Here is a 25,104-nt window from a genome sequence, read left to right as displayed (position 1 = left end):
TACCAATAAATACCAAGAAATACATTAATTATAGTTTATTGGTGGCTAAGTGCTTAATTTGTTAGGCAGGACTCTTACTTTAAGCTGCAATTAATTTAATTGAGGATATAAAGTTGGTTACTCCTTAGTTTTATTTGCAAAGTAATCCCGAAAATGAAGTTCATTTGAGCTCGCATAACTCACTCTTTGACAGATCAGTTAACAAGCCTTTGCCACTCATTTCGAATCGATTAGACCCACATTCAATTCGCATAAACTTGTGCATAAATTACACATCTCATTTTATTTTATTCATTTGTCGGCGGCAGTTCGCATTCCCAACTGAGTTTGGCTTTCAGCACTGGCAGCAAACCGAATCAACTGACCTGCCGCAACTTGATTTTGTTTTTAAGATTTTTTTCGTATAAAATCCAGTGAACGTCACTTGGCTTAAATATTCCGTTTTAAATTGCTGAAATATTTGTTGTATTTTTGATTTTTTTGTTTCGTATCTCTTTATAGCATTTGGGAGTAGAAAACGAGTTTTCATAAGCCAAAAGGCAGTTGGGCAATTTCGGTTCTCTCCCACTCGACTGCAGTTCATATTCATTAATTTATCACCACGGCTGCGGGTTGGGTAACTCGGTCTATAAGCAGATATATGTATTTTTTTTGGGAGCGTGAATGTTTGTACTTTTCTGTGCTACCAATTAAGTGTGAAAAACCTTTTTCTTCTCATTTTTTTTTCGGCTGACTTGCGGCCTTGCCGCGGTGCCAGTAACATTTACTGTCACCGTAAGCGAAGTGGCAACCGCAGCCAGCGAGTTCGGTTTTGGATTACAATGAAAAATGGCTTGAAGGCGTCTGCGGAAGTGCCGGGCGATAATGATGGAGTGGGCCAAAGTGATTCCTGAAGAGGGTTTTAAGTGAAAGGATGGGATAATCAGGAAGGGAGTGGAGTGGGGATGAAGGTATGGAAATTCAAGCATTAATGAAGGTTGCTTTCGCCCGAGATTAATTAAAACAATTTATGGGCGCAAATTCCTGTGGGCTCATCAACAATTTCCATATAAATACCTTGACTTGGAATACCTTTTAATAATAATCTTTGCTACCTTTTTAGTTTATGAGTGGCTTTTAAATACCTAAAAATTTATATTATATATATAAATAAATAGCATATAAAAGTTCATTCATTTCCTCTTTTCATTAATTTAATATATATTTTTAAAGAATTTTTAAGCTTAAGCAACTTAAAGAAAGAGCAGAAGGGATCGTAAAGTTTTTGTTTATTTATATTTTTAACGAATCTACCAAGCTTAAGTTTCCCTAAAGAAGTTTCAGCACTTCAGACCACTTTATCTTAGGTAAAAGCCTTAACTATTTTATAGAAAAATTTGTGAGGCTAATAAAAAAGGCAGCGATTCACTTAGCTGCCTTTTGTTTGTCTTTCCCTGCATTTTATTTCGTTTTCCCCGTTCGATGAATATTTTATTTGCAATTGTTGTTGCTGTCTGCCCTATCTCCCCATAAATTTTACATTCTCCAGTTGGTACTTCTCTTTTTTTATATATTTTTACTTGCCGTATTCCAAATGATTTAATATGCAGAGTCGTAAATTCCATTCAAAAGTTTTTGGCACTCAAATCTCAGTGTGTATTTTTCAAGCTGGATTTTTTCTCTGTTTGTTGTGGGTATGTAGAGGTATGTGCTTTTTGCACCTCTAACTTGGCATTACGTGAGTTGTCTGCCCCGGAGAGACTGGAAGTCGAAGTTTGAGAGGGAAACAAATCAATGTCTTTCGTTCAAACCCCCCGGAAAAACCAGCTTCCCCTTTCTAATCCGTCGATGAAATTGCATTCGCGTGAGTATCTGTGTTTGTTTTAATATGCGTAAAGCGTGGAGGCTTCCGATGCACAGGGAGAAATCTATGTAAAGATTTTACAAATTTTTTTTAAAGTTTTAAAGACACCTTCTTGGTTAGACGTGTGGTATGAGAGCTTGATATTAAATTGAGTTATCAAGTTAGTTAGCTTTCGGGTTTGCCTTCTCCCTTACTTTAACAAAAACGAGATGGGGAAAACCATCCAGCCTCTGCCAAAAATCAACAGAAAATTGATTCCGTGCTGGATTTTTCTGTGTGCTTCTGTTGTTTTCCCAACATGCCACACTTCGATTTAGATTTTCCTCCACCCAGCATCCACAAACCCCGCAGCACTAAAAACTTCAACGAAATGCATTTGCGGTTGATGTTTTTTGTTAGCCATTTTTTTGCCCGTTTGCCTTTTTAGTTTTTTTTTTCTTCCCGTTGCATTTGTCACAAGTTGTTGCTGTTGCTGCTGCTGGTGGCGGCGCTTCACTGTTTGTGCAACGTGTTTGCGGCTGTGTTTGCCTAGCTTAAGTTTATTTTCAATTTCAGCCAAAAACTAATATGATGTTTGCTTTCGCTTTGCAACCAAATCATATATGTTAAGCAAATACAGCGTTTTGTTCTATGAAATTTGTTGCACGAACTCCGTTCTTTAAGCTGCCTGAGAGCCCAGTAAGGACGCACTTAAAAATCGCAATTTATTGGCCATATTTATTATAAATCATGGAGCGTAGTTCAAGAGTGGGGAAGGGCAGTGGAAAATGCGAAAAGAAAATGTCCACCAAGAAAAAAAATTACGAGCAAGCCAAAGTCTCGCCGAAGCGGTTGTGTGTTCAAGTTGCCGCAAATTGTGGCATTGCCGCTGCCCTCCATCCACAAACCACTTCTTCCTCCTCTTTTAATACCATTTCCACTTATTTTTTTTTCTTTCATTTTTTTGTGGCATGGCGATTCGTCTAAAAATAGCTTTTCCACACGCTTTCAGTGTGTTAAAAATAACATAATATTTTTCATAGTTTCTTATAGCTGTTGCTGTTGCACTTTGCGCTCAAATTGAAGAAATGTGTTGCAAGTTTGCGTGTAGTTGCCGCAGGGAGGCGGAAGGTTCAGGGCGCTTGAAGCTAATAGTTAATAAAATGCCAGAACCCTTAAAGGCAGTCACAGTGCCCCTGTAATCCCTCCCCTCCTCCGTATTCCTCGAAACTCCCTTGGCCATAATCAAAGTCAACAGCAAATGTACCTGTTAGCATGCTCAGCACTCGCACACATGTGTGTGCGCACCTGCCTGCGACTCTCGACTTGGCTGGCTTTGGCTTGACTTGAGGTTGAGTCGAGTTGACTTTGCCGCCTGTCATTCTACCCTAGCGAAGGGTACCATAAGCCTTAAATACTTTTTGGTTTATACTACGATTAAGGTATAGTTATTGTCGGTTTTTCGATTCTGTTCATGATTAAATAAACTGAATTTTAAGTAAACTAAGGTATATATGTTGGAATATTGAAACATTTTATATTTTTAATTAGAACTCAATTTTTTATTTATTTCAAAACAAAATTTAATAAAAGATGGAAAAATCAAGTCTTGCTTATTTTAGGTAACTATTATTAGCCAGAATGTTTTGTTATTTGAAAGATATCAGGATCATGATGCATATATTAGAGTATTCCCATCTTCGCTTCCCCTAAACTAAATCCTCATCTTATGGTTTCCTCTCTCACCTGTGTTGTCTGTGGCAGACTTTAATGCCTGCGTGTCATGAATGGCATCGCAATGTTTCCACTTTAGGGCTGCCTGAACACACACACACACACGAACACACACAAATTTGTATGTATGTTTGTACATACAGAGTTGTCTGATAAAATTATGACATATGAAACTTTGGCTGACATCGGGCTAAAGCCTAAGCGAAAAGGCATGCAAAGCTGTCTGCTGGTTTTTGGCTCCCTTTTAGCCCTTTGTTTCGGTGATTCGCCCCACCATTCCATTCTGGCCATAAACATGCACACTACATGGCCTGATAAAGCGATTCAGCCAAGTTGAGCTCCTCAACGTGCACTTGATTAAAGTGACTAAGAACTGGCGATTGGGGAACATTTCCGGGGGACGTTGTAAGGGGCGTTAGTTGAGGTCACGAATTTTCCTAGGTAATTTTCCTGTGGCAGCAGCAGCAGCACCAGCAGCAGCAGCAATCGTTAATGGCCGGCAAGCACATTATGTTACGTATACGCCGCATGGGTGTCGTCAGCACAAAAACTTGTGGCAAGTCGAAAAGAAAAAATGGAGACCAATGAAGGAGAAAAGCACCCAAGTCGAAGGACTCTCCCTTGGGTGCTGATGTTGTCATTGCACATTTGGTGTTTTAATTAAAACGAAATTAACTCGAAGGACAACGGAATCTGTCGAGTGGCAGAATGGGCCAGATGTTTGTGGCACTTGTGGCGGCCCAATGGACTCGCTGTTGTAAGCCACATTTTTTAATATAAATTGTAATATGTTAAAAATTGCACTGCGGCTGAAATGCAATTAACAGGTGTGAGTGCTTGTTCACCAAGCGAAAGTTAATGCATATCAAACAACAATATGAAGGAAGGGAAACATGTTGATTGGATCTTCCCATTCAAGGGGCTGAAATTCAGCCATAAATTTGTAATTAAGTTCTTCAGATTTATTGGGGATTGCAATGAAGAGATGGGCTGTCCTTACAACTCTCACTTCGTGAAGCATAACAAATGAAATGAAGTTCTTTCTTGAGTTAAGTTTCATTCTTTAGGGTTTTCGTTTTAACATTATTTTTAAACAATTTTTTCATGAGATTACCCTTAATCTTAAACCTGCCTTTGTACAAAATAGTGCATTCACATCATTCTTTTCAATCTTTTCACACCATATTGCCATCTGATTTTGTTTTTGCCCGCTCTATACATACTTCCTGAAAATACAGAAAATCCGCGCGAACAAGTTGATGATGATCCGATTAAAACTCTTATCAGTTAGTTATTCCTCCCACCGACATGAATACTCCTATAGTGCAGCAACTTAGATTGGCCCAACAGTTGGTAAAAAGAGGAAAGGCAGGGGGAGATACGAGGGGCTGCAAGCTGAAGTTAAATAAATTCTGTTAACAGAAGAGGCAACAGAAAAGGGGCAACCAAGTCCGGCAAAAAGGCGCAACGAAGCGGCAACAAAGTTTCAGTTTCAGCTTTTTATATATATATATATATAATATATATTTTTTTCGCCAACTCTTTATGCGAACGGGTGTAAAGAGAAGAAAAGGGGGGTGGAAGGGCGAAAAGGAGGTGCCGGAACAAAAGGCCGACCAGGGCAACAAATTTCACTGGCTTTGAATAAGTTGGCTTTTTGTTTCAGTCCCTGCCGCCCATCTTATAAATAAAAACATATTTATGCAAGGCTAAGACCAAGGATAAGGATGATCCTTTTCGAAACTGCCGGATAAGTGCTGCAGCAACTTTGGCCAACAGAGAACAAAGGGGCTGCGGGCAAAGTGGCAATTTTTATGTATTTATTTGCCCAGCCGCCGGCCAAAAGAGGCGATTGCAACTGCGGAATGAAATTTATTGCAGGTCGCGACGTTTTTTTTACTTTGTAATTAAATGTTTGGTCAGTGGGCAAACTTTAACTTTAGCAACAACAACAACAACCACAAAAATAAAACAAAACCAATACAATGTCTCGAAGCTGCCTGAAAGCCAAATTGCAACAAGCTCTGGGCCGCATCAATTTCGTAATAAATTCTCAGAGCCCAAAAGAATACAGGGGAAAAATATGAAGGTATTTGGCCTTGATGGTGGGCGTGGCTGTGGTCGCGGCCAGCCCCTCTCTGTGTTGCACAAAAGTTCTTTCGAAATGCTCAGCATAATTTATTTGCTTTGTTGTTGCTGCGCTTTTTTGAGTTTCCTCCGAAAACGCCCTGGAATCATGCAAATTAACAACAATTTCAATTTTATTTGAACCCCAACGCCCTCTCTATGGCTACAGCTGAGGGGGAGATAATAATATATTAGTATAAAAATAAATGAAAATAAATTATTAAGTGATTTTTGATATTTAAATAAGCAAAATAAGTTGTTTTCAAGAAGTTTAAATGTAATTTTATAAACAAATTGAGGAAAATTATCTACTTTTTAAGAAAAGAAATATTCTAATAAGCTAAAGGTTGTACAGTTTAAAGTCTATTAAAGCTACCTATGTTAGATTTTTAATATTTGTATAGGTATTTATTGATAGTGAGCTCTATAATTCTGAACACCATAGTAAATATTCTCTGCCTGCGTCTTCATCGAATGCGAAATTTATGCTTTTGTTTGCCTTTATTTGTTTTATGTTTTTTCCATCAACCTTTTTTTATGCTTTGTGGTTGCTGCTTTAGTTCTTGTTTTTGTTTTATAATGTTTTAAGCCGCTAATTTTGGTTAATTATGGGTTTTTGATTGTCATTCTCGGTATCAAAAGGGGCTTTAAAGAATCCCAAAGAATTTGCCTCTGATGTCATAATGTGAACTCATATGTGAGAGAGGATGAAGCTGAAGGTTTTTTTCGGCTAAAATAAACAAACAAAACAAAAATGGAAATAAACAATTTTTGAGCGGAACAGCTGGAAGTTTAATTTTCAGCATTTTGTAGAATAAATTAATATTTTGCATTTACCATGGAAATATTTAGATAGCTGAAATGATTTTTAGGAAAACAGCTTGACATACAATTTGGAAAAGCACACATACAGTCAGCTTGAATTTCCCTGAATTTCCTAGTATGAAATGCATTTTATGCCATTTTTCGTACCAGCTACAGTTACACATTGAATTTCAAATGCAGCATTTGTAGATTTTTGTGAATTTTCCGATTGCTCATTGTTTTGCTGTTGCTCGGCCGTTCTCTCTGTAAAAGGGAAATTGAAAATTTGAAATTTTGCTTATGCCAGCTGGCTGGCAACTTCAATTGTATTCAAATATTGCCGACATAAATTATCATTTTGTGAGCCAAAGTGCATGCGGCAAGCTCAACTTCCTACCTCACCACCCACCCACTTTTTTTTTTGTGGGCTGCAGTGGCCTTGTTACTAATAACCTCAATATGAGTTACAAACAAACAAACACACACACACACATACAACACCACCTCTCTTGGCCATCTTGCATCTTTGTTTTTGTTGTTAAAAGGGTAAAAGTCTTCGGGGGGTTCTCATGTTTCCCGCCGAGAGTTTTCCCTTTTTCGGTTTCACTTTTCACCAGTCGAGTTCTCAGATTCGGATTCAAGTGCATGACGAACTAGGGGGGAGGTGGCGTATGGGCGGGCGACCCTCATCTGCGCTAGTGTGAAATCTTAGCCAAGATGAAGGCAGCCATGAACAGCAGCTGAAGCTCATGAGGCCTGATAATTAGAGTACAAATCTGCTTGCAAAGCTCCAGCGAGCAAGGGAAAGTTGGATAAACAAGGGGTATATACTCCATATATACTATATAGTATATCGTAACTATATGTATGTAGAGTAGCTAGTAAGATGCGTGCCATAACTGTATTTAGATAAATGCATAAATTGATGATCGACTGAGAGTTGCGGCATGCTGAAAAAGCAAATTACCAACAATTTAACCAGAACCGTTAAGGCAGCGAGCCACGTTCATTAGCTTTTCCATCGGCTCCTGGCTCCTCGCATTTCCGCATCTGTGCCAGCCATCTATCTACGGGCATCTGTCGGGGATCTATTGCTGGGATCCTATCCCCCAACTACCCTCATTCCATCCTATCAGCTACAAATTGTATCGAGTGCAATGCATAGAATTTATTGCTTCCTGCCAGCGCGCGATGCCAAAACCCCAAACTCCGACTTGAACTCGAACTCAAACTCAAACTCGAGCCGAAAACTCAAAACCGCCGACGACTGCTGCTCCAGCTGCTGAAGCTGGACTGGCAATTATGCCATTTGACATAATTCATAACTGCCGCTGAAAGAAAACACTAGAAAAATATATTAGTAATGAAAATAAAGAAAATTGAAAATGAAAAATTGGATTTATGTGGAAGAAAGCTGTGAAAAAGAAGCAAACTGAATTTTAATTTACATTTATTTTCCTTCATTATTAAGTACTTATTTTAAAAAATATATTTTATTATTTTTGTCACTGTACTAAACGTCCATTGCAACCAGTTTTGGTGGCCAACTCTGATTCCCGGCCTTTGTTATCATCAATTTATGCGAACGAAAGTTGTTTGAACTGCGTCTTGGCTGCTGTTGCACCAACTGCTGCTGCCGCTGCTGCTCCTGCTCCTGCTGCTGCTGATGCTGATGATGATGAGTATCAGTGGTTACATGAGGGAGGTCCATGAGGGGTTTTCGTAAGGGGCTGCCATGAGTGCATCCAGCAGGAAACTCTTCCTCCAGCTGACCACGTTCAGCTTCGTCTTCTCCTGGGAATCAGGTTAGCCTGGCTAGCAGAGAGAAACCATATTTCTTCGCTTCTTAATAAATTGACAAAAGTTTGTCATATGCATTGTTAGCCAAGAGCCCCTTGGGCACAGTTTTTGCCTCCCCTTCGTTTCTGGCCCCACGCCCCATGTTGCAGTAACCCCCTTCGCGTTGGCCTATTTACCCGCTTCAACGCCGAGTGGGTGGCTCTGGTCTTTGCCTTTGAGTGCGCAAAACAGCAACAGCAATAGCAACTGCAACTGCAACTGCAGTTATGCTGTTTTGATGAACTTTGGGTTGCAACTGTGAAAATTCCAGCTTTTCCCCGATATTCTTTCTCTCTTTGCCAATGCCCTATAACCTGAGCTTGTGGCTGCCTTTTCGTTATTGAGGTATATAGGTTAGAGATGGAAGAGGCTGGGGATTAAACCTTTAAAAGTGATAGAAAAATAAGAACCTTCTTATAAAAAATCATTTCTTGTTATAAAATATCTCCAATTTAGAATTATAAAGTTTCTTTCAAACTCGTCAAAGCAGCCTCAGTCTTGCCAATGTTTCAAGAGTATTTGCCATTCGTTTGATTGGCCTTATTTGCTTTTTTTGAAGTTTACAACTTTGCCGGCTTCCTTTCATGTTATGAATTCAGACTTGGCCACAAAGAGCATTTGAAAACTGTTTGCCGCAAAGAATCCGCTGAACCCCCCCTCTCGTCTGTAGTACACAGGAATTGGGGAATTTAATTAAAGTAGCAACGAAGTCTGGACTAGCCTGTTTTATATATCTTCTCGTATATATTTGGGGTAAAAAGAACGCAGCTGCAGTGGCATTCAACATGAGCAGCGGCAAACAAAAACTGCTGGCTCTAATTACCTGTGCATCAACTTTTCCCAGTAAATGTTCATATTTATTTTTGCAGTTGAGCCATTTCGTTTTTTGTTGAGATATTTCTTTTTGTTGTTTTTAGTTGCCTTCTGAACATGCAACAGCAATACAGCAACACAGCAACAGTTGCCGCTGTTCTAGTTGTTTATGCATTATTCACATATTTATGCTGCATGCTCAGTTTCAGTTTCAGTTCACTGGGCTTTATTTTTACTTTCAGCTTACTGCAAATGTGGCACATGACGACGGCACAGTTTGCAATCAACAAAAGGAGAAAGGGCGGCTCTTCATATTTGTTTGGAAAACATGTAGAAATCCCCGCTGGTGGGCCAAAAACTTTTCAACAGCCAGCCAAGAATTTTCACTTTTCATTGCTGCAGGGCGGTAGTAGTAGTAGCAGCAGCAGCAGCAGCAGCAGCAGCGGCGGCAACATTGCATGCCGCATGCAACAATAAAGAAAATACAGCAGCAGCCTTGTTACTGATTATTGTTATTTGTCAATGATTTAATTCGGATTCGACTTGATTGACAGACACTCGAAAGTCTGCCCCAATCATTCGCCAGTCACTTCAGACTGAGTTGCAATCCCAGTGGCAGCAACTTGCAACAACAGTTCAAGGTTGCGCGTAAACAAAGGCCCAAAAACTTTATTCAATGCTATGTTACTCTATCGATTATCTCACCGAAATTCATCATTAAAGTTAAGTTTAAAAATTGCTATTTATTTCTTGCACTCTGAGCATCATCCCCTTCGAGTCCTTAGTGCAAAATTGCATTTTACATGCATGGCCGCAAAACTAATTACCAACTGAAAGTGTCAAGCCATTGAGGCTGCTCTTGTAGTCGAGTGGTTCATTCGGCTAGAGTTCTCTCTCAGTTCAAGTGTCAAGTTGAAAAAGTTTGTCTGCAACAAAGCCAGTTGCAATATAGAAAATAAAAAACACCAAACTAGACCTACACAAAATGCTCATACGTAACTTTAAGTGCAGCAGACAACATGAAAAATTTACAAAACCAAAAAAAATAACAAAAAATGTAATAGAAGTAGAAGTGGAAGAAGCAAAGGAGGTTTCATCTATGGAATACAGAGGCTTGAGTACCCTGTAAAAATAAAATGAGTGCCAAATTGGCCTACACCATTTGCTTAAATCGTTTGCAAATGTATCAAGTTGTTGAAAAAGATAACTAAATGAAAATCAAAACTCACCCCGAGGCATCATAAACATCATAGGAATATGGGGCACATAAAAACGTTGCCATAAACTGGTCAGCAGATACTGATTCCGTAAGGGCGTAAAAAAGGGTATAAAAAGGCCGTAAGTTATTAAAAATGTGTATGGAAGAAAACCGAGTCAAAGATGGTAGACTGAGAGAAGAATTTTAGACTATCAAGAGCTAATTTAATTTAAAAGACCCTGGATAAGGTTTATAAATATTCTGCTAAGAGATTAAAACTGGTAACAGTAGGTCAATATTAAGAAGATGTTAAGATGTTTCATACAGAAATATAACGAATAGAATAGAAACCAAATTAAAGATATAATATATTTCCGATTTCAATAGTTTCCAAGAAGTTAAGATTACAAAAACATATATTTAATTTTCTCAGTGCATGAAAACGAATTTTTCTATTTAGTTTTTTCGTAGCTATGTCTCTGAAAAATGGCTGCAACATAAAAATTGACCTCAGCGACAAAAGGCGGCCAACGACGCCGGCAACTTTAGGAAGCAAATACAACTTGGCCAAAAAGTGGGTAGAAGAGGCCAGAAAGGGGGGTGTTGACTGCCCAGGGGCACTGGTAGCAGAAGGGGCTAAGCGGGGCACACACTCAAAAGTAGAGCAGCAATTGCAAACTGGCCCGGACCAACTAGCAGCAGTAACAACAACCGGCTGGCCAAACGCGATCAACAAACCAGCGAACGAACGAACGAACGAACGAACATATTGCAGCCAAGTTTAGGGGCTTGGAGATGTGGAAGAAGAAGGGGTCGTGTCTTTGGTGGGCAGACAAATTACAGTAGCCAGATTTTCTCGTCTTCAATGTTGTTTTGCATTTTGCACTCGGGCCACGCCCAAATGCCCAACGCCCCCCAGTTGTTGCTATTTAAGTTGATGTTGCTGCTGCTGCTGCTGCTACACGCGCTGAACATGTTTTTTGTGCTCTTGCTATTCATGGCTCTATCTTTTTGTTTGGCTTGTAGTTTTTTTCCCCAACTTTTTTTTCTAATGCTCTCAAGAATGTGGTTTACTTTTTGGATGAGTTAACAAGCTAGCCACAGTGCATGTTCTGGTTATTGTTGCCATATGCACACGTCTGTATGAGTACCTCGAATTTGTCATAGAAAGTGTTCGCCAGTAACAGCTCGTACATCAGATTCAAGTGATAATTTAAGTCAAATCTGCGACGTGACTTAGTGAATAAATCAATTTATGTTTACATTTTTGCGTTCTCCTCAGCCAATTTATGTCTCATAAAGTTTAAGTTTTAGTTGGAATTTTGATTTAACGCTTGGAAAATGACTAAAAAATATATTTTACCTCATTTGCTCGTTACAGAAAAGCTACTGAATTGGTTTTGCCGCAAATCAACGTGTGTGTTTCGGTGAGTTGTACTTTAAAGTTAAATAATAATATTTGTGTGCTTATTTTAATATATTTTTTGAACGAAATGTGGTTACCTATGAAACTTATCGCACAAATTAAGCAAGAAAGAGTGTAGTTAAAGATTAATAAGCTCCTTCCTCTTCTAAAAAATTAGTAGACTTAACAAGTTAAGACAAGAAAACCAGCTTAGTAAATGAATTTATAGAAAATATAGCTCATAAAAGTCGGAACATGCCAGCAGTAATATGATAAGTAAATCTTATTTATTTACAAAAACTATGAACCAGTTTTGAAATTTAATGGCTTTTCCCATTTGGCATGGGTTCGAGAGCAAGAGCCATGCGATTTTCTTGCAATTTATTAAAAATAAATGCAAATCAAAAGAGAGCCAACGCTGTGCCAAATGTGTCAATTGAGGGGAATCCACTCGTTCCATCTCCATTTTGGTTGGTGCTAAGTGCGTTGGCCTAACGGCAACTTTCTGGCTTATTTATGTTTTTGTGACAGCCAGCTCAGTGGCTCGTATGGTAATGAGGCCTAGTTCTGTTGACCATAAACAGATTATCAACAAGCAACAACAACTAATATTGCAGCGCTCACTTTTCGTTTTATTGCCATTAAGGCCGCTAAGGAGATGAGATGAGATGCTTTCAAGTTGAGTCATAAGATGGCATTAGCTTGATTATGGCTCTGGCAGAGTGTTTAATACGCACTTCATGCCACCTCTCACTCTCTGTGGCCTTTTTGGCCAACAAGCTCGATGAGGCGTGGCCCCATTTGCCGCTGACGTCTTTTTCGGTTCTAGGCTTGTAGAAGATAAGAAGGGGGCAGGGTGTTTCGACCTGCCCACGCTTCTGTTGAGATTTATGGCCAAGTGTGCGCTCGGCGTCAGCGTCGCTCATTCTCAATCTAAATCTGAATCTGACTCTGATGGTGACTTATTTATGTGACTGGCGGGCTGCTGTTGCTCTCTCAAGAGGCGTGGGCAGCTCGACTACGGCTCCAAGTGCTTTTCGCTGCCTTCGCTGAGCGTTTTTCGGCAGCCCAAAACGGTTGCAAAGTGCTCAAGTGCAGAGAGAAAAATTCATATGATATTTCAAATGTTTCATTTAATATTTGAGTTCGTAAAAATCACAAAAAGATCACAAAATTTAAAACCTTCTTTAAATCTGATTTATAAATTTAGAAAGAAGATTTGAAAAAAATAGTTTTCCAAATTCAAAACTTCAGTTAATTTTTTCTCCATGCAGCGCGTTTCCCTTTAGTGAAATTAGTTAGCCGCGTTCCGGATTCGCAATCTTTGATTTATTGCTAATTTCGGCAGCGTGAAATTCCCTTGGCTGTGGCAGTTGCAATTCGGTAGCATTTTGTTGCTTTGACACCAATTGGTGTTTTCGGCTGTCTGTGGCACGCTATTGTGCATTGTTGCTGCTGCTGCTGTTGCTGTTGCTGTTGCTAGTGTTGCATGTCAGTCACTCAAATAGCTGACAGCCAGCGAACTTCGTGTTCGAGTTGTTGTTGTTGTTGCTGCAGAAGCTGTGCGGCCGTTGAGGCTGCCTCAAGTGGCCCACTGAAGGTCAGGCAATTGGTGTTGCTATTGGTATTGCTCCCATTGTTGCTTTTAATATTGATGCTGTTGATGTTGCCGTTGCTGTTACTGCTGCCATTGCATCCCAAAAGTGATCGAAACAATGTGTTGAGAGCCATCAAATTTGAGCACTTGAATGGTCAATGCCGCATTTGTGGTCACACTTCACATTGTTTGTTTTTATAATTTTTGTTGGTTAATAATGATGGCCAAGAAGCATTACAACATTTGTGGTGACTACTTTTTAAAATGAAAGATACACAACTACTACTACTTTTCTTATAAATAAAACAAAGGCTTTTAAATATGAAATTTGCTTCATTCTTATCTTTTCTTTCTCATAAATCGCTTAAATAAAAATAACTTTAAGAGCAATTTACCGAAACTCAACAAAATATGGAAATATTCAACTGTCTCCGAGCATTGCAAATTATTCTGCCTATTGAATATTGATGTCCCAACGCAATTCCATGACTCAATATTAAGCAATTTGGCTTGCCAAAAAAAGAAGGAAAGAAGTGAAAAAAGCAAAACAATACAAAAAACAATCAAAAAGTCAAATAAAACAAAACATTTGGCATATCATGAATATTTTATGAACTGAACCCAAACCCGTTCCATTCGCCACTTCGACTCCATTGCGACTTCAACTTCAACTTCAACTTCATCTTCGTCAACGGATTCGTTCGACATTTTTCGCGCCGGCTCGCTCATTCGCCCTCATTACAAAACACAAATCATGCATTGCGTTTACTTAACGGTTAACAAAAAGCTGACAAATTTATTGTCGCCGGTGACATAAATATCGGTATCAGACTTCTGACCCACTGGAAATGTGTCAGGCGACTGACTGCCAACGGTGGCTGTTGCTGCTGCTGCTGCCGCTGTCGCGAATTTGCCAAAAGATCGTGCTGTAATTGACATATATACGGGTATATATATATAGTATATATATCAGGTTCTCATTATGCATGACTTGGGCCAAGACAAAAGGCTGAAATGGCAGAGAGAGAAACCGCTTGTGAAAATAATCAAAAACGTTCTCGGGAGTGTTTGTGTGCTCGCCGCTGCCAAGATCAAAGGAATAAATACATGAAAGTTGCTTTTAATGAGGGTCACATGGCTTTTCCGCGGAGCTTTATCATTTTGGGCTAACTAATTTTGGATTCTTATCTCGGTGGTGACACAAAAACAAAACATTTAACTCAATTTATATTTCCCAACGGGAATTGTTAAGCGTGTGATCCACTTAGGCTTAGATCCACTTGCTTAAAGACCAGTGGCAGTGTTTCTTTAACATTTTCTTATTCATTTTTAATCTTGCATAATTGTAGAAGTCATAAACAAGGCCTGACTTTATCGGTGGTTATAATTTTGATGTGTCTTATTAACTTTCAAAAATATAGAAAAATAATGCAAAGATGAAGAAATATAGAAAAAACATGTTTAATAATATTTAAAAACCTGTGCATCTTAAATACTTTATTACTTGAAATATAAAAGAAAAGTCTCCTCTTAAAACTTTGCTGTAAATCTTATTTATATTCCCAAATTTCATTTTATATTTATGGGCAGCTTAAGCGTGTTTTTATCTTTACATTCTTTCACTTTCCGCTGTTGTTGCCCGTATTTGGTACAATCTGATTAATTTTATGCATATTTTGTAGCTAACTTGCTAATGAACTGCTAAATGCCAAAATTGGGTTCTCAAAGAGCGTCTGAGAAATTTCACTTTTCCAGCTGAGCATTGCGAATGCAAACTCCCAACCGGTTACACACACAATATCTAGTTTAAATTAATTTCTTTTTGTTTGTTTTTTATTTTGCGTTGCCAATTTTAATTAAAACATTTCGGCTGAGTGAAAGTTTTTCCCCTTCGCATTAGCAGATCTTGCTGTTGTTTTTTGCTGCTTCTTTAATGGCCAATTGTCAGCTTCCGTTCTGGGCAAAAGAGACGTCGAAAAGGCAAAAGAAGATGAAAATGAACAAAAGACAATTTTAATTAAGGCCCAAAAACAATGCACAATTTGTGGCGAATTAAATGTCATTTTTCCACTTGACAGACCGACAAGCAAAATGGCCAAAATGTGCAAAGCCAACAAATTGTGTAGCCAGTTAATTAATTGCCTTAATAGTTCACAGATGTTTACAATAAGATCTGCATGTTATTGTTTTCTCTTGATGTTTTCATCATGCTGACTTCATTTGAATGTTTTCTTTTTGTGTTTTATTTTTGCCTTCTGCTTTTCTGCTCTCCCAAGTTTGTGTTTAAGCACTTGAGGTGCTTCACTAACCAAGTTTGGAGCTGGAAATGTCCTTCTGCCGATCCAGTGAATTCCTGAGAGTGCATTGACTTTGGCTTTGGATCTGGCTTTTGGCCTGCAGTTCGCTTTGGCCAAGCCATGGGCTGAATTTAACACCTTTTTTGTTACGGCCGCGCATGTAAAGGCCCAAAAGCAGAACTAGACGGAGTCGCAGTGCCAACAATGGTTGTTCTGTTTTGCTGTTGCAGCTGCCGCAACAATGACAACACAGCAGCATGGGAGAAGCAACAGCAGCAGCAACATCCATGGGCAAAACCCTTTAAAGGACAGCGGCAATGCACTCAAAAAACTGACGACCCAAGAGCATGAGTCGCAGAACGTGACGTGACGTGATGCGACTGACGAGCAGAAAACGGACAACCATCCGCATTTAAGTCTCAAATTGATTCTCCCCAGACAACAATGCGACCTTGCTTTTCTTCCAGTGCACACAGAGAGAAATTTCTAAGATAGGAAATGATCATTAAATACAGATCCTTACCCTAAGGTTGTAGGAAAGTTAACACAAAGTATTGAGAGTCCTATTCTAATATTGTTTTCATGTTTATTTTCCATAAAAAAGACTTCCTTCTCTTGATTGTTCAACTTCCTTAAATCTTAATAGTATGAAGAATCATCTTAATAAAAGGTCATTGTAATCATATATTTTCCAAAATTTCTAATTTTCATGGTTGGCTTACAATGATTTTAACACAAACTTCTTTAGCTTTTAAACCTAGCCTTAGCTTATCATCATTAGCGATGCACTTTTTTCACTGTGCACCCGTCCTAAGCCATTGTGGATGCAATCTGTGGCCCCTTTGAGAGTTGACAATTGTTGGCCATAAAAGTGCTAAGCAGTTGGCCATTGGGCCCAGCATTAGAGCGACGCACAGCGTCCGCATCAACGAAAGTATAAACAAAAGACTTGGGCAACAAACTTGACCCACCCGAGCTGCTGCTGCTGCTTTTTGTAGCTTTTTGCTAGTTTTTTACTAGTTTTTTCTGTGTTTTTCGTTGCTTTTTGCTGCACCACCTAAACAATGGCGCGTGCTGCGGTTTAAAGTTATAGCCAAAGCCAAAGAGTCAAAGCCTGTTTTGGGCTGGCAATTGCGTAGAGTGCTCTGACTGCTGGCTGGCCAAAAACCTGCTCTGGTCATGAAACTTACTGCACATTACTGGCATCGAGTTAGTTCTGCTTTCCGAGGCAGCGATCTAATAAAGCCAGCCAGGCCAAGTCAACCCGGGCCATGTGGCTAGTGGCTAACGAAAGTTATTTATGCACGAGCCAGTCTACTTAGGTCGGCCTGCATGCGTCATCGGTTGCTGTTCATAATTTATGCCAAGTCTTGGCCCAACCAGCAACAGCAACCAGCCAACAGCAACCCAAGTTGCTGGCGTGGGTGTTAATGGCAAACAGAGCGGCAACAACATCAGCAGCAGCAGCAGCAGCAAAGACACAAAAATACTCAGCTGTGTGAGTGTGTGGAAAACTGGCAGTATAACAATGCAGTAAAGTTACACGACAAGGAATTACCCAGCAATATAGTACATTGGATGTGATTCGATAGAGATTTTCAAGAGACTACTTTTCCAGAATAAATTCTGGCGATATCATTTTGGTTTCTTCAAAAATTATTCACATAATATAAAGTACAAACTATTTTAAAACCGAATTTTGAAAGCCCTTTTAAAATGCAAACCTAAAAAATGAACTTATTAAAGTTATCCCCATTTTTATGACCGAAAGAACCTGGAATTGAAATCAAATCAATCTGAGTCTGCAGGATATCATAAAAGACTTGCAACCAGTTTTTATTTCCTTAACATTTATGGCCATGCAATTCCCCCAATACAAGTCCCACTAAAACATATACCCTTGTGCTATAGGAAAAACAGGGTATAGGACGAGAAAAAGCGGAGTAGAATAGAACAGCAGCTATGCTGGCACAAGAACAGCTCCAAAGGGTCGACGACTTCCAGCGCCCGCATCGCAGGAAGGAAGCCTGCCACGGCAACAGTCGTAACTGCAACAGCAACAGCAGCAGCAGCAGCAGCAACTGCTACAGCAACAGCAGCTGGCAATGGCATAAAGCAAACAAATGGAAATTGTTTAAAGCCAGCTTTGGTTTATGGCCTTTTGCATGGAGCCGGGCCAATGCTAATTGCAAAGGAATGTCCAAGTCCGCAGCAGCGGGCGTGGGTAGCTCTTGGCCAGCTCTTGGCCACAGTTAATTGCCAAAAGATAGGGGAAGCCAACAAGGAAGGTTCATCCAAAATATATAAGTTTATGGTAGCAGTACAACAGCAGCCCGGCAAGAAAGCCTACATAAAAATCTTCAGTTAATGCATCTAATTTAAATTCTGTTTTACAAATTTGTTTTTTATTTAAAAAATACTACAAATATGGTAAGTAATAAAATAGATTTAGATTCAAAAAGTACGTAAATTCAGCAACAATAAATTTTTATTTGGAAACTGGAAGCTGGAAAACAAAAACTAACTCCTCTGATTGGAAGGCGGAAAATTAAACGCCTTGAAGGATTCGCCCGTTCCGCCGAAGAATTTCGATTGGAACTCCACCCAGTGAAGGCGCAGGGTGTGCAGGAAGGCACTGAGACCCTCCATCATCACCAGAATGGCCACAGTAAGGATGGCCCAGGCGAAAAAGGCTGCCATGAGAACAGGCACGGAATAGTACAATGGCAGGGTATTTTGTAATCCCTTGTTAAGGACCATCTGCCACAGGACATCAGACAACTGGTCGTGGGCCAAGGACAGAGCCCAGAGACGCAAATAGGAGGCTGTATGTGATACCGATCCCAGGACCGTTTCAATGGTGTGGATGCCCGAGTGTATCCAAATCTCCGACATCTCGAACTCCTCGTCGTTGTCCATACTCCTGTTCTTGCTAGACTCACTGATATCATCCTCGGTATACCGCATCGTGGATCGCATTTCCCTGATAGTCTGCCGGCGCGGCTTTGATTCCCTTATCTCCCGCTCCTTTTTTATTTGTCTTCGGCGGCGGAGGAGATATAGCGGCTTGCCGGCCAATAAAATGGGAATCATGCAGAGGGCTAAGAATACCAGGAAGTACTCAACGAATCGTTCGTTGGGATACATGTCACTCAAGCAATACTCCTCATTCTCTTCATCCTTCAATAGCATCATGTTGATGAAGGTAATCAGGACATTGGGAGCACACGCCGAGTTGTATGGCGACGGCTTATGGCCACCGTAGAACAGCCACTTGTAGAAGATCAGGAAGACGAGGTAGCCAAAGAGACTCAACATAAAAATGCACTGCGGAATCACCACTAAAATGAGATCCGCCTTCCTTTTTAGCAATATACAATTAGCTGCCGCCAGACCAAGTCCAAACATCATCTGCGAAATGCCCAGGACGATTGCCAACTTCATTTTCAAGGAGTTAGTGGTGGTTATTGAGTCCTGACCGCAAACGGACCATATTGGATCCAAACCTATGGGATACGGATCGCCCGAGTAAAAGTTCGGATTCGAAGCGTCAAAAGTCAATTTGGTCACGATGCCTTCCACAGTAGCCGCATTATAGCGACAACTCCAGCTTGAACCAAACAGATTCACCCCCTTGGACATGACTATGTTGTAGATGATGCCCATGTAGGCGGAGAAAATGCCCATCAGTAGGATTATATAGCGACCTGCGAAGAGGATATTCAAAATCTCGTTCTCCGAGGTCGAGGCAATCTGAAACTTCTCGATCTGCTTGCGCTTCCAAATCATGAGTATGGCAAACAAAATGATCAGCAGTCCATGTCCCAAGTCACCGAACATCACGGCGAAGAGAAAGGGGAAGGTGATGATGGTATACGGAGCGGGATTCAGCTCCTTGTAGTCAGCCATTCCATAGGCGTCTATCAGGTTCTGGAATCCCCGGGTGAACTTATTCAGCCGAAAGTACGTTGGTGGCATGTGATTAACAAATCGGTTTTTCTTTAACAAAATGGCTCGGGAAGCCATATCGTCGCCAGGCAGGAAATCTGATGTACGTGTCTCTTCCTTTGGTTTGGTCTCAAACCGATCGTTTTCCTCCTCTTCCACGTTTCCCTGTTCGTTTTCCTTTTTGTTTTCGGCATCTGCTCCCCCACTTAATCTCGAGGCATTTCGAGAGAGTTGACCTAACTTCCGGGACATCGGAAGTTGGTATATACACCTCGGCCAATAGGTATTTGGGCACCTCTATTCCGCCCACCAATCTCAGGCGATTCATGAGATCGTATACCTTAAGTGCCTTGCGTAGATTCACCCTGACAATGAACAGATCCTGCCCAGCTACCACCAAGATCTGGCGACGCATGTGTTCGGCTTCTTTAAGGACCTTCTCTGCGTTTAATATCTCCTGGCTCAGTTCTCTGACCTTCTCCTGCCGCTGGCTGGCCGATCTTGGGCAATCGAAGATGTGAACATGATAGTGACTGCAGATCTTCAAAACCTTGGGCCAGATCATCGTGGAACTGGTCATCATAAGGATCACAAACTTACGCACCCTCTCCGGCTTCTGACCATGATGGTACTCAAAGACCGGAGTGGGCATTTCGGAAAAGCGAATGATCAGATTGAAGGAACACAGTCGGTAGAGCAACAGCTCAAAGCTATAGAACTTGTCGGCCCGAATACTACCAATCATATAGTGCAGCTGCGATTGGTGGCCTCCCGAGGTAATGGTGGCGTCGTGCACCAGACCCATCAGAGTGCTCTCCGAGTACAGTAGTTCACTGCCCATATCCGCGGTCATGTACTTGTTAGCCCTGGTTATAGCGTAGCTATGCTCCATCATCCGATTCCGCCGGTTGTCCAGTCGGTAATAGTGCTCCGTTACGGCAGTGGCCTCGACATGCAGACGTTTCAACCTATCGGCGTACTTGGGCAGATCCTTCTCCCTCACACGATTCTCCTGATCCACATCCGGATAGAACACCTCGTTCACATGCAACTGGATGATCTGAGCGTGCAGACTCTCAACAATCCGCAACAGTTCATAGCAATGCGCAGCCTTCTTCGAGTAAAGGTTGTTCAGCATTCGATCCTCATCGTAGACATTGTTGAACTGAACTGTTCCATGGTGACCCAACTCCACCAGGCAGTCGAAAGCGTTCTCCGTGTGCAGCAGTAGTTGGCACAGCTCCATATCCTCGCTTCGGAAGAAGGACTTGACCTTCTTCTGCCGTTTCTTGAATATTTTCATTGTGATCGCGATTGTTTGACGAAATTATTAGGAAATAAAATATTTGAAGGGAAATATGAGTGATTTTTCGAAACTTTGTTTTAGAGTTTTTTCTGAAAAATTATAAAAGAATTTCCAAGTATTTTATCAGCTAAAAAACCTTCTTACAAAGAGATTTTGCGAATGAATTTAGAAATAATGTTTTTGTAAGAACTCCAATTTAGATACTGAGTTTAAGATGACTCTTTTAGCTTAATATGCCATAGCCTAGATATGTACATCTTTACTAGCATTATCACAAAATAGGTTCATATATTACTTACAACGTACATTTTTCACAATCTATAAAATGTGTACAACTTTATTCCAATATTTATCCCATACCCGAAACATACCCAGTTTCTTGGGCAGCTTGTTTTTTTTCATTTTTTTACTTTGGGTATTTGACTCCTGCTAATTGATACGTTTGTTTGCCTCTCCTATTGTTGGCTCTGTGCTTTTTTTCATGTTTTTATTTAATTCGAGTAGCAAACATGTCCAGGTCCAGGCTGCCCCTTGCTCGAGATCAACTGCAGATAATTCCATGCTTTGCATGCAAAACTCGTTGCAGTTGCCATTGCAACCACGCCCCCGTTGCCGCCACGGTAGAGTGAACCAAAAACTGGCCAGCAACTGCAATTTATGCCCTTGTCTTCTCGGCTGGGAGCACTCATTGTCAGACATTGCCCAGAAGTTGTGGGAATTCTTGCATAGAGTAATTTCATTATGCCTAATATGTCATACATCAGTGAGTTTTATAACAAAATTCTCACTTCAATTAGATGGTTACAAAACGCTGCAAGAATTTATTATATAAATTAGAGTGCTGAAAAAGCAAGCCTGCAAATTGGTACTAATAATGCACATAAACCGTAATAATGCTAAGAATTCAGTGGGCAACAAAATGTGTATAAAAGTGTTGTTTGGCCAACAACCAACTCTATAAACTTCTTTCAAAAGTTTTGCTGACATCGCACAATGGTATAGATTTTTATGGTATCATTTTACGATCGTTTAGTTTTATGATTGGAAATTTGTAAACAAATTCGGGAATAGATTAACATATCTGAGAAGGCTGTAACCAAAGAATTAGAATATTAAAAGAATATTTTATATGTTATGAAACGTACTGTATTCATTTCGTTTCCTAAGACTTAAGCTGACATTTATGGCCTTTGATTTAGCCCCTTAAAGACAAAGCATTTGTTTTAGTTTGACAAGCATTTCGGCATTGTTTTCAGGCGGTAAACTTAACTTACATAAAGTATTTTGTTCACACTTTGTGTGAAATTCATTTCATTTTTTTGAGGCAAGAGATTTTCCCATAAAAATCAACTTCACATCGCATTCAAAGACATTGAAATTGTTTGGTAATTTACGCTGTGACTGACTGGCGACCCTTTCAAATCGGTTTGTAAAGCGTTTTTCGGCTCATTAGCCGATGCTAAAAGGAAAATGGGCATTACTCACTCAAGTGAAAATTGTTTTGGGTTCGTTGTTCGTTTGTTAGCACTTCCACGACACTGAAAGTAAAAGTGCCACAGCCGCAAACTGCACTTGATAATTTCTTTGGCAAAGCTTTATTTTGACAATAAAAGCACGGCTATTGCCATTGTTAAGCGGCAGTTCGATTTCATTAGCCCTGTGGCTGGCTGTACAGAAATTAAGTCACCAAATTGAAAGTTTCGAAAGCAAAAGTGAACACAAAACCGAAGCGAAAAGTTTTCACTTTTCTGCTCTTTGTAAGCGACAATTGCAGGCAATAAATCAAATCGAAATCAAAGTCACTTACAGAACAACTGGGTAACACATGTTGTTACCACCCAATGCCAATGAATGTGTGCGACTTCAAAGTAAACACAGAAACAATGTCAATTTGTAGCTGACGGCAAAGGTAGTTTTCGAGATTTTTCAAGAGTTGGGAGTCCATAAAAGGAATCGAACCGAGGAGTTCATTGTCTGCTTAAGTATTTTCATAAACTAATTTGCATTTCTCTTTTGCTTACTCATGTGTTTTCCTCTCTTTTTTGCAGTTGGTAATGTGATCGGCGATCTTCGGGAGCAATTAGAAGACTAAACAAAAGGTAAGCAGCAGCTGCCATCGATTTTGGCATTACGCCCTCGCACATCGCAAGTCTTCAAGTCTCAAGACTGAAGTCCCCAATCGAATCCAATTCAATCCAATCCAGTCTTGGAAAACAATCCATTTTAACTCACTCACTTTTCGCTGGGGCAAAGAGAAAGTGCATTTCATGTTTCTGGTCTGTTGGCCAAAGTCTGTAATTTGCCAGAACCCGCAATTAACGCCTAAACAGACTGGGCCCAGTTCTCTCTTTCAGTGTGGCACTGCCAATCAAGTGCGTGGATCCCAAATCAAGTGGACTTTGAAGCTAACATTTCATTTCGTTTCGTTTGCTTGCTTTTTAATTATAGAGAACGCGTCTCTTGAAAAACGCTGTGTGGGTGTTTCCCCGGAGAATTGGGTCAAGTTTGATTTGGTGGCGGCAGGGAAAACTGGTAGCGAAAGTTGAAAGTGACATTTTCGGCCCTATTTTCTCTAGGACGTTCTAAGGGTTAATTAGTATAAGAGGCAAATCTAAAAAACTTAGGTAATCGTACGCACTGGCTAAGCTCATCAAGTTTGTCGCTTAAGTCATTCGTTTCGGCCTTTCAGACGCCGGTGCGTGGATATATAGAAATGTAGACCCATGGACTTGGCACCGTTACTCGCCAGACAACCATGAGTGGCCGCCTCAAATGCTGCCTGACGGCGGCTTCATTAAAATGTCTGCCTGCCAGATTGGCCCGGCCAAAACCGTTTTGTTGCTTTTTAAGAATACCTTTCAGTTATGGCGGGGAAGGGTATCGTGAAAATGGAAAAGTTATCTGTGCATCTAGTTGGAAAAATATATATTTAGGAGTTAGGAAATAGGCTTAATATTTTTTAAAAAAATTTTCTATTTATTTTTAAGGCTGATTTGCCTTTCAAAGGACCTCTTAGACTTGGATTAAAAATCTAATAACATTAAAAAGAACTGAAAATTAATATAAAATGTCATTCACCTAGTAAAATGTTGAGATTGATAGATTATGAGAGATTGGTTAGCTTTATTAATACTTCAGACTTTAGAATTATAAGAAATTATATTTTAATTTTATAATTCTACGTTTGTAAACTAATTAATTTTTTGTTCTTTACAAATTAGAGTATCTCAAAGTTCCAAAGTCGGTTAATGCAAGTTTTCTCGTTTGAAATTGAAACGTCTATGTCTGGCGTGGCGCGACTCCAGCGGCTGGGGCAGCAACTAGTTGCGAGTACCTTGGCAAATGCATCATCGTCTGTGGCACGTTGTGGATGTCAGCTTATCTGGCCAGACGAACGCATCGCCGGGGATGTGGTGGAGTTTGAAGCAAAGTAGTGGTTGATGGTGGAGCCTTAGCTTTAGGCCCGCTCAGGGTCTTTCAGTCTGAAGCTTCCCCTTGGCCCAGTCAACTTCAACTTGAACATCAGCTATGGCTTGGGCTTCAGCTTCAGCTCTCAGCTCAAGACTCCAACGCCGCCGCCATCGCCGCCACTGCTGCCACCAGCGAGTAATTTTCAATTTGCCAATTGTAGCAGTAAACTTCTTTATAGCTGTTCTTTCTCTCCGGTCGCCGGTCGCCGGTCTTCGGTCGCTGATCGCCGGTCTTCGGTCTCCGGCATCTTAGCCTTCTTCCTCTTGGCCATCTTCTGTTTGCCGGAGTACCGTTAGGTTGGGTGCTCATGTGGATTGGCTTTAGGTGTTTGTCTTGACTCCAGTTGTCTTGTCTTGACTCCACTTCACCTGTTTGGGTTTGCATGTATGTTCCCTCTCCCTCTTCACCCTCTACTCTACTCTGTGTGTATATCTTCACAATGTGTGTGTGTGTGTGTGCGTGTTGGGCTGGCCTCCACTAATTTGCGACAATTGGCCAGGCCATTAGCCGGGCTCTCGGTGGGCCGAAAGGGGGCGTGGCCCTGGCCATGGTCGGGCAGCAAGTCAGGCAGTGAAGTTAACCACCAGCATATACACATATATATCAATTTATCGAGGAATTCTGGCATGAAATTATAAATGCAAAGATCTTTCTTCGTTAGTTTTTGTTTGGTTTTTTTTTTATAGTTTTTTTATTACTTAACTGGCTGTTGGAAGGGCACTGGCCGCAGCGAGGGCTGTTAC

General features: G+C 40.4%; 2 protein-coding genes across 2 annotated transcripts in view; one reads left to right on the top strand and one right to left on the bottom strand.

Moving 5' to 3' along the window:
- Positions 1-25,104, top strand: part of LOC108111928 (midnolin homolog) — an 86,876-nt gene that overhangs the window by 14,456 nt on the left and 47,316 nt on the right. Inside the window, 2 exon segments of the mRNA XM_017221570.2 lie at positions 11,719-11,764; positions 22,939-22,989. The gene's annotated coding sequence lies outside the window, so the exon portion shown is untranslated.
- On the bottom strand, positions 18,063-20,935 carry LOC108111927 (V-type proton ATPase 116 kDa subunit a). The gene is given in 2 exon segments (XM_017221569.2): positions 18,063-19,809; positions 19,811-20,935. Coding segments are annotated over 2 exon segments (2,730 nt in total). The 5' UTR covers positions 20,888-20,935; the 3' UTR covers positions 18,063-18,156.

Source organism: Drosophila eugracilis, unplaced genomic scaffold (genome assembly GCF_018153835.1).
Source record: "Drosophila eugracilis isolate 14026-0451.02 unplaced genomic scaffold, ASM1815383v1 contig_90, whole genome shotgun sequence".
In the NCBI taxonomy this organism is placed as follows: domain Eukaryota; kingdom Metazoa; phylum Arthropoda; class Insecta; order Diptera; family Drosophilidae; genus Drosophila; species Drosophila eugracilis.
Note: the sequence above shows the minus strand (reverse complement) of the source record. Positions and strands in the feature narration are given on the sequence as shown.